This window comes from Toxotes jaculatrix, chromosome 1 (genome assembly GCF_017976425.1).
Source record: "Toxotes jaculatrix isolate fToxJac2 chromosome 1, fToxJac2.pri, whole genome shotgun sequence".
NCBI classification, from domain to species: Eukaryota; Metazoa; Chordata; class Actinopteri; family Toxotidae; genus Toxotes; species Toxotes jaculatrix.
The window spans coordinates 26,533,814-26,546,176 of record NC_054394.1 but is presented as its reverse complement, the minus strand read 5'-3'; the positions used below and the strand labels follow the sequence as shown (position 1 = coordinate 26,546,176).

Sequence of the window (12,363 nt, the reverse complement as noted above, 5' to 3'; positions counted from 1 at the left end):
ATGTTAATGGCCTTCTGGGTAGAAGTGTGTCAATGTTTATACTAATATAACCGTATTTTTCACAGGTCAGAGGTGTTGATTCAACTGTATGATTATTTTGGAGGCTGTAGTTTGTGGTGCTATTCTATTGTATTGAATTCTACTGAAAGGTGCAACTGCAGTGCATAAATATTTTTTTGCCTGCATGTGAGGTGATTTATAAATAGTGACATAATTATATAGTTTTTCTACTACTAATAACAAATTTAGTCTTTTACTGTCCCTTACTGTGTTTTATCATTATGTGCATTATGTTTACCAATAGCCCCTATCAAACATGCTTGTTTGTGTTTGGTATTTATGTAAAAAAAAAAAAAAAAAGAAAAAAAAGAATATAGGACGATTTTTCCAGAATCTAAATTATCAGCATCGGTGCTGACAAAATATATGGCATGAAATCTGTGAGTGCAAAAACATCCACTCACAGTATTTAACCACCTTAAGTGACTCATTGGCCGTGTCTAGTTTAACATCCTCACCTCCATCAGCTACTTGAACTGTGCAAATAATCCACCTATTGATCTTCAATTCCTAACCTGACAAATTAACAGAATCAAGGCAGCAGGCCTACTGCATTTATGCTAACTAGCAGGCCTCTCCCAAATCAGTCAAACACACACCCACCCACACACAGGAGTAATCTCTCACTAATCAAGGACATCGATCACATTGCAAAGCACATCTGTCTGCATCCCCCTTCTGAGTGCTGACCCAGATTGATTACTCTGACAGGCTTAGGGCAGAGACAAAGACAAAGGGAGAGAAAAGACAGAGAAAACAGAGAAAACAAAAGGCATTGGAAACAGAAAACTGAAGACGTGCAATATGGAGGTCCAGTCAAAAAAGAGACAGGGGCCAGATGTGTTAAAAATGTGTTTTTGGATCACGCATTTCTGTTTGCACATATGTCAGCAATGTGTAAATATGAATAACATGAACCAGAAAGTGCTGTTTATGCACCGTGTGCGCCTCCTTTCATGTACACTGACCCGTATAAATAAAGAATGTGAGGCCATGCGTTTGCTGCTCTGGGAAGAGACGAGCAGTCGAACGTTGATTAGCTGTGTTCTATACAAGCCCCAGGTAAGAATGAAAACCACAGATGATAGCCCGAGCCTGCATGTGAAAACGCTTGTACTTTATTTCACTTGCAAGGTGAAAATGATTTGGTTACAAAACCCAGGTTCTGAAATCCGCTGTGCTGAGTGCACGAAACAGGCATCGCTCAGCCTGCTACACTTCCATCCGTGTTATATCCCTAAATCAATTTTAACCTCAGGAGTGTAAGTCCCTCAGGCCTCATCAGAAAAAACTAGGTTGTGCAACAATACACTAACATATATATCAGAACAAAGGACACAGTAAGCGTTTAGTATACTTCAGTGCCTTCATCACACAGAGATACATACAAGCTGTTTAAACCAGGGCCACGTGTATGCATTAAGTGTACACATGAAGCTCTGTAACACATTCCACATACAAATAATAATAATGAAATTGAACTTTACATATTTAAATAGCAGTTCCATTACAGGAGGTAATGACTAAATAAAATATGCATGCTTAAGGCAGGAAGCATGCCAGTCATGCAGCAAACGTGACACCGAAGAAAGCAGCGGCACGTCGAATGCTGATTGATATGGGTTTTGTAATGGTGACTGATAAAGGCACCAATGCTTGGTTAAGATAAGGAAAGACAAATCTATTGCTACACCAAAGAGCAATTTCTTTACACAGCCTTTTCACCCTTTAGCGAGACGGAAAACCGAGAGGTTTCATTACCAAAGGCAGCTGATAAAACCCTCTGAGCTCAAGTGCAATCAAATACCACAAAGCTGTCAGGTAAAAAATGTCTTTACCGAGGCAACACAGTTTTTTCAACAATGTGAAATGTATAGAATTTTTTAAACTTTCTATACATCAATCAAAATACACAATAATCATAAAATATACAATGCCAGATTTTACTTATACAATGAAGTGCAGTAAGACAAACATAAGGATATAGCAAAAAATGTTCAGTGTAGTTCAACTTGTAAAGTTAAAAAGCCCAGATACACATGTGAAACCTTGTCTGCTCCAAAAAAAATTATACTTTTCACATCACAGTGTCTGTGAACCTACACATATAAGTGTGCTATGAGTAACTGCAGGTGGCAAAGTCTCAAAGAGGAGCCAACGTGTAACCCCCCCCCCCCCCCCCCCCAAAAAATCTCAACAAGACGTCGTGCAGACCTTCAAACAAGCTGATTGGCTGATTTTATCTCCTGTCAGGAGGCGCGTTCAAAACAGCAAAGAAAAACGTTTTACAGGCTGCACGAAAGAGCATGAAAGAAACAGCCAAGAAAACGACACTGAACGTCTCCTGCAGCTCCAAGAAGCATGTCTCAGCCTTGGTGTGAGAAATCGGGTGTCTGCACACACAGACGTGTTCACACAGTTTTTTTTGGGGGGCTGTGCTTGGATGGGGTGTACAGAGTTCATGCCGTGATGTGGATGTGGAAGGCAAACTTAGGAAAATATAGTACGTTAACAACAGGTCTCAGTCTTAATCCTCTCTGTTAATGTTTATTCGTTGAAAAATACTGATTTCATAACAATACAGCAAATTACCCTCATTACACATTGTTTCTTATACAGATGCTAATTTAGTTGCCAGTGAATGCAATTCAGCATGCAGGCAGGAGTGTTGTCACTGAATCTGTAAGGACGAGCAGATCTAGTATGGCAAAGTTTATTGCTTGGGGCTCTCTCTTCCTCCCATGACTGTGTACTCTGGTCTCTGCTCTACAGCTCAGCTCTCTCCTCGCTCTTCTCTTCTCCTCTCCCCATTAACCGGCTGACAGATCAGTAATAAACACAGCCTGTCACCTTCAAGGCCTGCCTCTCATTTACTAGAGAACACATGAAACCCTGCTCTCTCGTTTCTCTCTATCTATCTCTCTCTCTCTCTCCCCTTCATCCTCTGGGCTCATTCGAGCTGAAACCTGATTTTTGGCCCCGGCTGCCTCCGAGGCAGCAAATTCTCCTCTGCACCCAGATAGTCCTGAAAAAGGCATGAATATTAAATGGAAAATCCATGAATAAATAACCAAAACAGGACTTCCGCCGCTCTAACCTCTTTCTGTCTCTCAGCAGTGGATGACAGAGGAAGAGCGCAGGGGAGAAATAAAGGAGAAAAAAAAAATCATGACCACCTCAGGAGAGAAGATGGACATTTGTTAGGTAATTGGCTTTCTCTATTTGCAATCCCATGCTGCTGTGATTTCACACATAAAAACAAAGAGGTAATAACAAGGTAACAGTGCAGCCAGTGGTTAGTAGAGCAAGCTTCAAGTACAATATTTTCACTTGTGTTATTTCCATATGTGCTACAACCCGAGGGATGAAAGCCATACATACTGCAACAGCTCCATAATGTATGCGTGGAAAATGCAAATTACACTGAAAAGCTGGAAGTGCACTGTGTACAAGGGATATGATACTGAATGCATAACAATCAAATAAAGAGAATCATTTATTTGTGATGTATACTCACCAGTCCCTTGGCACGTGACTGTTACACAGGAACAAGTAAATATAGATTTCTTTGCCTCGAGCAAGTCCCATAAGGGTGCCTAATATGTACTGTACTGGATTTCAGTGGTCTGTATTTTTTAACTGTGCACATGGAGACAAATGATAAGACATCAAACAGTGGCTACTACTGAATACGTTACTACATGTGTTGGGGCTGTATTACTTGTGTGCGTTAGTGTTGCATATATTGTAAACCGCAATATATGCAAGAAAAACAAACCTCCAGCAAAGCAATTAGACCAAGACATTTTTCATGACTGGTTGGCAAAATAACCCATTAATGTTTAATTTAGTGTTTTACATATTATACGTTTGGTTTTGATGTTATTTTTCTGTGTTTGGTGTAATATTGTTTTAATGGATGGGGCTTACAGCAGTTATGTGTAAGCATTTGAGTTGTATGTATATAAGGTAAGCTCATTGATGTTTCCAGTTTCCATAAAATAATTCTTCATTGTTAGTGATGTAGTCCACCATTACCGAGTTCAACACGTGCGTGAGGGAAATGAGGCATGCATGTAATCCGGCGTTATTGTATGAACTGTGTCTAACTGATATCAGCCTCGCCGTTTGTGGTTAACCCTGATAACACTGTATCAGAGCTGTATTAAGTTTCTCACTGCTGCTGTCTCACATGAGGAGAATTCAACCTGTGGCTTTTATTGTGAAGCAGTCAGCAGGAAACGTAACGTACTAGTCATCAAGGTTAGCATGGTCAAAAGTACATTTCTCATCATGTCTAATTCTACCTATCAAGTCAAGAGTATATTTCCATTTATGCTCAACAATCTACAGCTATGTGCGGTATTACAGTTTCCTAAAAAGTGACACTGTAAGATAATATTGTAGGATAACAAAACATCATTATATACATTGTAAGAAACTACTCAAGTGTGAGAATATTCTAAAAAGTACTATTGATAACTGCTGGAATTAAATGGAAGAAAATGAAGTGGGCACCTCAGGCTTAAGACAGGAGAACTACTTTGTCGACCTTGAGGTCCTTTGAAACTCCTCCAGTCTCCAGTGATTTTGAGATTATATATGTCAATGACTTACGCTACAAGAGATAAAAAGATCTCATCATGACCTGCTGCTGGAGCTGAATTTCTCATCTTAGCAATTATATCCATGACTTCCTTGGCTGTAGCTGGATCAAACCTCAGCAAAAGAGAGTTCTTTTGTATCTGCTGGGAAAGCCATTAGTGTGACTAATCTTCTCTATAGAGAAAGATGAGCCAACGTTCACAAAGCACTCACAGAATTCATGTGTAATGTATGTTATAAACTCAGCACCAAACTGAGTGTAGAGCTGGGAATGGCTGTTTCTTCTTTAAAGAATGTTAAAGGACATTTTGTTTTTTATAACACTCTGAATTTGTTATTGTGATAACATATCGCCTCACATCACTTTTAAAGCCAAATTATCCCGGCGTGGAACAAAAGTCATTAGGTGCTTTGAGTTTATGAGCCACACTTTGAATACTATAGACTGATCTTGAACTGTTGCACTTCTCTTAACCAATTCTGTACTTTTGTCATTTTAATATAGGAACGCTTGGACAAGAGATTTTTTTTTCCTTCTTGCAAGTCAAGCAGTCTTTAAACAAGGGTTAAAGTAATTTGATTTTGCTCACGGAACATTACCATGGGTATGCAGTCTCCGTGCTTTGAAGCAATCGGATTTTAATACTTCCGAGGATTCATAATAGGAAGTTTAAAAATAACTCAACAGCAAGTAGCAGCTTCGGGCTCGCTCGGCAACAACAGTCTCAGCATGATGTCTACCAATTTAAGTTGAGATGAACAGTGACTCAAAGTTCTGCCTTCAAACTTGGAAAAAATCTAAAGTTAAGCCTAAATAAATTCAGACGCGTATGAAAGTGTAAGTAACACACACATCCCTGGCTATGTGCAGTTTTAGATGACACAGGGGATGGAACAGGAACGGCTTATGCCAGGAACAAACTACCTGCCTGACTGTGAAAACAGCCGCCATCACACATTCAGCTGAAAACTGATCGCAGTAGCCTGAGCTCAGATTACAGGACCTTCTTCAGATTTGTCCAGATTCTGGTCATAAAATTAAATATGACTGGCGGCTAATTGTGATGCCTCCAGCTTTCAAATTTCAGTCATGGATCCCTGCATGCTACGAGATAATTAACTCTCCACTGTGACCTAATCTATTTTTCTCTGATCAAGGGAGACCAACCTCTCCATAATGTTGAAAATCAGTGGTTAAGACCTGCTGAGGGTTATAATTAAGCTTTTATATCATTTAGTGTGGTGCATCTTTAGGATCAGCTGACATGTTATGTAACTGTTTTTGACAAGGTCCAGTCATTTCTGCAGTTTTAATAGAAATAGAGCTGAAAAGGTAAAATTATTCACTGTAAAATAAAAATAAAAAAACATTATTATAGTCTGACAAGCAGGTTTGGTTTGAATTACTGTATTACAGTTAACACACACTGCATGAAGAAAATGTCTTAGTGGTATATGGTTTGTGTTTCACTTTTCTAGCTGTGTGTACACAGCCACATCACACAGAGAGAATGTCAGGCTATTAAAAACATGGGGGGAAGTGAGGGATTGCTATAAGGGAGAGAAAAAGGAAATTCAGGTTCATGTCAGAGAGCCAAATAGCTTTCAACGCCCAGACTGACCTTCAGCATACACAGAAGCACGCACACACACTCACACACACACAGAGATACAAATGTTCACAGGATGTGACCATAAACCATAATGCACATCCCTTATTACAGGGAGTGAGCCTTGGCTGTGTGCCATTTTAAATGCCACAGGCTCCTCCACAGGGTAATGACTGATCAACCCTGAGTTTGCACTGAGCAGTGCCTAACGTATTATCTACAAAGCCAACTGTAAAACTGGCTGGAGAGTGAGGCAGCATCACATTATTTCATAATTGCCAAATGCATCCAATAATGTGCATCCGTATGTGGATTCCAGCTGCAATATGCAATATTACTACACTGCCAGTAAAGCGAAATCTTACCTAGTGCTGACGATTCTATAAGAAACAGTATCCCAGACTGCAGCATCATGCAGATTTCAGCTCACTGGCTTGGCTCTCCCGTCATTCAAATCACAACAATTCCCATTCACATAAAAGCAGAAGCAGCTGCAAACTTCCAAGCACAAAAATGCAGAGCAGCCAAAGCGAAAAAGTGGCAGGTGAAGAAAAACAAACCTCCAGCAAAGCAATTAGACCAAGACATTTTTCATGACTGGTTGGCAAAATAACCCATTAATGTTTAATTTAGTGTTTTACATATTATACGTTTGGTTTTGAAGTTATTTTACTGTGTTTGGTGTAATATTGTTGAGCTGTATGTATATAAGGTAAGCTCATTGATGGTAGTTACCAGGTAACATACCTGCAATTGTCAATCATATTAATGTTTAGTACACTAAAGATAAAACTCAGAATTGCCTGTGTTATGCAATTAAGCCTTGAGTGTGTTGAAAGGGATGGAAAAGCAGGGAACTCTACTCTTTTCTTGCTCGTTCTGATGAGGCATGAGATGGCTGGCGATGGCAGTGACAAGCGGATCTTGTCAGCGTAAGCTGCTGCGGGAGCAAAAAATACTTGTGCTAAGCCCCCTGAGTAAGATGAGCGGCAATGCCTTGACCCGTGAGATGCAGTGGGAATTGAGGTGGAAGAGGGGGGCGAGAGAGCAAGAGAGTGAGATAGTGAAAATCTGACTGGTGAATAAGACCGGGCTGGACTGCGTAGGTCCGGTGGATCAGGATAACCAATCTAAATACCAGGCTAACACGTACAGCTGGGAGTACATTGTGATCAATGCACACTACATGAAAGGCATGAATTACATGCAAAACTGTTCAAAACCACAAGACATGATGTGATGGGACATGGTAATTACTTAATGAACTTTGGTGCATAATGAATAATTTTGCATATGTGTGATATTCCTAAATATTTTCATTTGATGTGATTTATTTTTAAAAACATTTCACAGGTTCTTGGATTACATATTGTCCTACACCCAGTGTTGTATGAACAGAACTACTGACTGGTGTCTGTGCCCAATTTTAGGGTGTATCAGCGCTCTTACGTGTGAATTATTTATATTACGTAGAGATTTGGATTGTTAAGTAGACTTAAAAAACTGTTGTCTGTAGGATGCATCGCTAAACAATCATAAGAAAATGAGTGGTTGTGGCGCGTCTGTGTCTGTGTGTGTGTTTGGCTCAGAATGGGCATATCATATTATACATGAGAAAGCCAGAGCTGGAACAAAGCTGGAGGGCAGACAGGACAATAAGGGAGACAGATAATAGCAGAGTGCCATTACATTTCTCACCAGGAAAGGCATGCAATATGTCACTGATTGAGAATGAAGGTAGGGAGGAAGGTAACCTACTTCAAATTAGTGCTGGCAGGATTTCTTTATGGATAGTAGACATGTCTTACTTTCACGTTTCTCTTTTGTCTGAGACAGCATTTGGCTTTTTGATCATTTTTCAGAAGATAAATCCGCAAAGTTCAGTGTCTGGGTGAAATCTCCAGTTTGTTCCTTTTGGAGATTTGGAAATTTGAAGTTGAAAAGCATTGAGCACCATATACTTTAAAAATGAATAATAAAGTCTATTGATGGTTAACAGTTTTTTTCTTTTACAGGCAAGTTCCACAAAGCCATATTCATTTTATCAGCCAATTAAAAGTAAGCTGCTGATTCATAAAACCACAAGCTACTGGGTTTAAATAATGTAGGTGCAGTTTTCCCTACAGCAATCTGTGCTTACAACAGCAGACCTGTAACGTTGTGTCAGCATGTCTGATCAAGTTTAGCCTTTTACTCAAGACCATGTTAATGGCAGAGTGAAAAGTATAAACAACTTAAGACCACTTGAAAGAGAAAATGAAAAGTACAAGTGAGTATGAGTAGCTTGATTTTTCACTTCAGATGCAGTGTAGCTGGAAAGACAGCTGAAGACTTTAGCACTATATACATACTTACATAGAGTGAAAGTTTCTATATCAGCCGTTAAACTTTGCAGATTTTTTAAGACCTGCTAGCATCCAATTTAACATGCATTACATTTTACTTCTGTTCAGGTCTATGCTAAACCTCTAAAACCTTCTTAACTGTTCCTCATTTACACAAAAATGGAGACAAGGCCATCATATCCATTTTAGTGAAGTAAAAAGGGCACAGCTCCTGCTAAATTTTTACCTTGAGCCTCTCAAAAAGCCTTTTCCATCGATCTGGAAAGATCTGAAAGAGGCACAGCTGCATAAACAATCCTCTCAAGTCTTTAGAGGGTTTTGAAATATTAACAAAAGAGCTTGCAGGTACATCATTTTGCAGCAGCAGCTATGGCAGCAGAGGGAAAATGTGTTTGAGTCCTATTATAAATCACACAATACAGCAACAACATTGCACATCCAGGCCCGGCTTGTCCCCCAGGCAACCTGACAGCAAAATCCCGTCTTTACAGATGGCTCTCAGAGAGAATCTGTACATGTGTATGGGGGAGCATGCTTTGTGCGTGTGTGGGTGTAATTCTGTTTTATTAATGACAATACAGTAATCATGAACTGTGCCTTGCGTTATCACTCTTTTACATGTCTATTTACGTGTGCGTGTGAGCATACGCAAATGCAGAGGGGAAAGCTGATAGAAAATAAAGAAATAATAAAAAAATCCTTCGTCGGCTCAGGCTAATTTCATCCACTCCACTTCCCCAAGACATAAAAGAAGTAGGACTTACAGATCTTGTGCTTCCCTTTCATGGGGAATTTCACCAGCAGCTCCTGGGGATTGGTGCAGATGAAGACGAATGGGGAGGTGGACTCCTCACAGGTATCAGGGAACTTCAGAAGAAAAGAACAGTGAAGCAAGTCATGTTACACAGAACTAGCATGGCCATACTGTGCACAGAACATGTTAAGGCTCATGATGCCCTGTATCACGGTTATGAATCATTCAGTGAGTGTCTCTATTTATATGCCTAAATCATGCTACATGTCCTCCTAGCCTGATGTACTGCTACATGCCTGACAGCAACTGATAGTTATGAGTCTCGATGGGTCTTGCGCACTATAATTGCACAACTAATGAAGCAGTTGCTAATGAGAGCAGTTGCACCGCTTGCGAGTGATAAAATTTATTACAACCAGCACCAAAATGCAGACGTCCAAAAGACTTTTTCAGAGGAAACATTGTGCATATGCACACTGTGAAAGACCACAGTGCATCACAGCAGTAAAATGATTAAAATCAGGTGTACAATATTCGTGTCCACTCATTAATTACACATAGAATTGTTAACTTCTAACATATCATGATTTATTAAAAGCTTACGTTTAAATCTACAGAAATACATCACATTTAACCACAACCTTGACATATTTATGCATACCATATATAACATGTTGTACCACATTCCTATGAAGGACAGGTTGTTTTACAGCACATAATTGACAGCAGCCTACAGCATACCGAGGCCTAGAGACAGGAGAAAACCTCTCTCTCCCAGTGTTATTGATTGGTCTCTCAGGTGAGAGTAGGGAATTGACTGACACAGTGACAAAGGAGTCATCTTTCCCATCACTGGCAGCCAACGGCTCTCAGCTCATCCAATTTCCTCCGGCGCTATCAGATAGTGCCCATGATTGCATCTAGCCAGCCAGGAAGCGGCTCTTTTCATGACAGCATGCTTTTTCCTCTCTCCCTCTCCCTCCCCCCAACTTCTCTTATTCACAGCCTGCCTGTTTCCCTCAAAGGTGCACTGAAGGTTGTGACAAATTTGGGGCTTTTAAGGGAAATCAACAGAGTCGGCGATCCATCTGTATGGCCCCTGACAAACTGGGGGAAAGATGATAGAGATGTTTATTCCAGATTACAGTCCATGTCAGCATGCGCGTAATACACCAGCGAGTGATAAAATACATAAACACTCAGAGTCATTAGACATTGGAGGGGACCTTAAAAGAGCCCCTTGATTCCGTCTTCCTATGGCAAATGACACAGTGATTCCAATTAAATTAGGTCTCCCAGTCAAGTATGTCATCTCCTAGTTAGAAAATTCCCCCAACAGCCCTTAAGCAAAATTATCTGTGATTGAGTACGGGTTAAACAAGGTGAAGGCTGTGAGTGCAAAAATGTGTTGGGTGCTCTAGTTTTCTTTTTGTCAACAAATCCCAATGAAAAAAAAAAAAAGAAACAAGGGCAACAATAAGAAGTAGTTCTTCCGTTCTCTCTGTGTGGCTACAGCTTGATGTAGCTTATTCCTCTGCGCCTCAGAGCTCCACTGTTGTCCAAAAAAACACTTCAATGAACCACATTAATAATAATAACACATTAACAATAACAACTTTATTATTGATGTGGTTATTAATGTTGCACAGTGTCACATTGTTAAACTGCGTTCCTTCATTGCCATGAACAGAGGCACAGTGGTTTATATTGAGTGGATCCCGAACACACCCATCCTGCTGCCGTTAACATTCACAAGCACCACAAATATGTATTAGGGTCGGTTTACGATCTTTCAGAACTAGTTCTTACAACGTGTTGTTAAACTACGTCAGAAATCAAAAGTGTTTATAGTTCTGAATGGCCGGCGGAGTAAAACCTCGGCTGGCAGAGAGAGAGAGATTTTCCAACAGCCTCTCCTGGAAGACATTCATGGCGTTGCACTCGGCTGTTCACATGTAAAGTACCACAAAATTGTTGTGTAACAAATGAAAAAAGAGCTAAAGAGAGAAGTTTAGATGGCTTACTTTCCCGCCTCTGTACAGCTGGGCAATCACGGTGCAGAGTGGTGGGGAACGTCACATGTTTGGAAAAATATCCGACTGTCGGACAGCTCTGATGGAGTATACTGGCCCCAGTAGTCACCAACAAATGCGCTATTAATGCCTGTTTGATTAATGTTTGGTAAAAACTACAGAGCTCCGCAGTTTCTGTAAATTAGTGAGCCTTTTGTGTACATAAAAAATATATTTGTGACCTATTTAGAAAAGAGCTTAGCGCAACAGACATGGTAAGGAACTCGGTAAGCTACATTCAGACAGACAAAAGGACTGCATGAAAAACAGGCACCTCATTTATTTCCGTGCCACCAGAGTAATGCAGTGGTAGCAAAAATAAAAAATAAATGCAGGGCTTTGTTGACTGTTTACATTGTGGTCGTTGTAACGAAAGATAAAATAATTACCGCTGTGATAACCTTCCAGAGTTGTAAAATCCTTCCTCACAGACAAATGGCAAGCTCTTTCTCGCAATGATTTGGTCTATGATAAACCTTCAAACTCTGTATCTATTATTCAAACTGGATTTCCTGGATAGTGTCTTCTTACAGTACCTGAAAGAACCTGCCCCCATCCACACCATCCCATGTATTTTATTTTTTTTTAAAGACAGCTTTTTGTTGGTGTTCATCTTTGTTGTCAATAAGGAAAATGTTGAATAAAACTAGTCGTATCATTTCAGGAGACTAGGTTTACATCTAAACATAAAAGAAACAGCTCTAGAAAAATGGTTAGCAATCACATTTACAGTGTCGACTCCAGTGTCTGCCTCTTCTACTTTATATTAACAGAGAGTGTCCCCCTGTAGCAATTAACACCCATCAGATTAGAGATAAGGAATACCTTCTTTAAACTAGCCAGAGGGGACATGAAATTCTACCTACAACGTAAAGATCAATCCTGTGAACTGCTAAGACCATGCAGCGCTTCTCAAA

At 40.0% G+C, this 12,363-nt stretch overlaps 1 protein-coding gene across 1 annotated transcript in view; it reads right to left on the bottom strand.

Moving 5' to 3' along the window:
- Positions 1-12,363, bottom strand: part of trip4 (thyroid hormone receptor interactor 4) — a 63,941-nt gene that overhangs the window by 27,666 nt on the left and 23,912 nt on the right. The window contains exon 12 of the mRNA XM_041043966.1: positions 9,385-9,487. Within this exon, the coding sequence (XP_040899900.1) occupies positions 9,385-9,487 (103 nt within the window). The remainder of the gene's footprint in view (positions 1-9,384; positions 9,488-12,363) is intronic.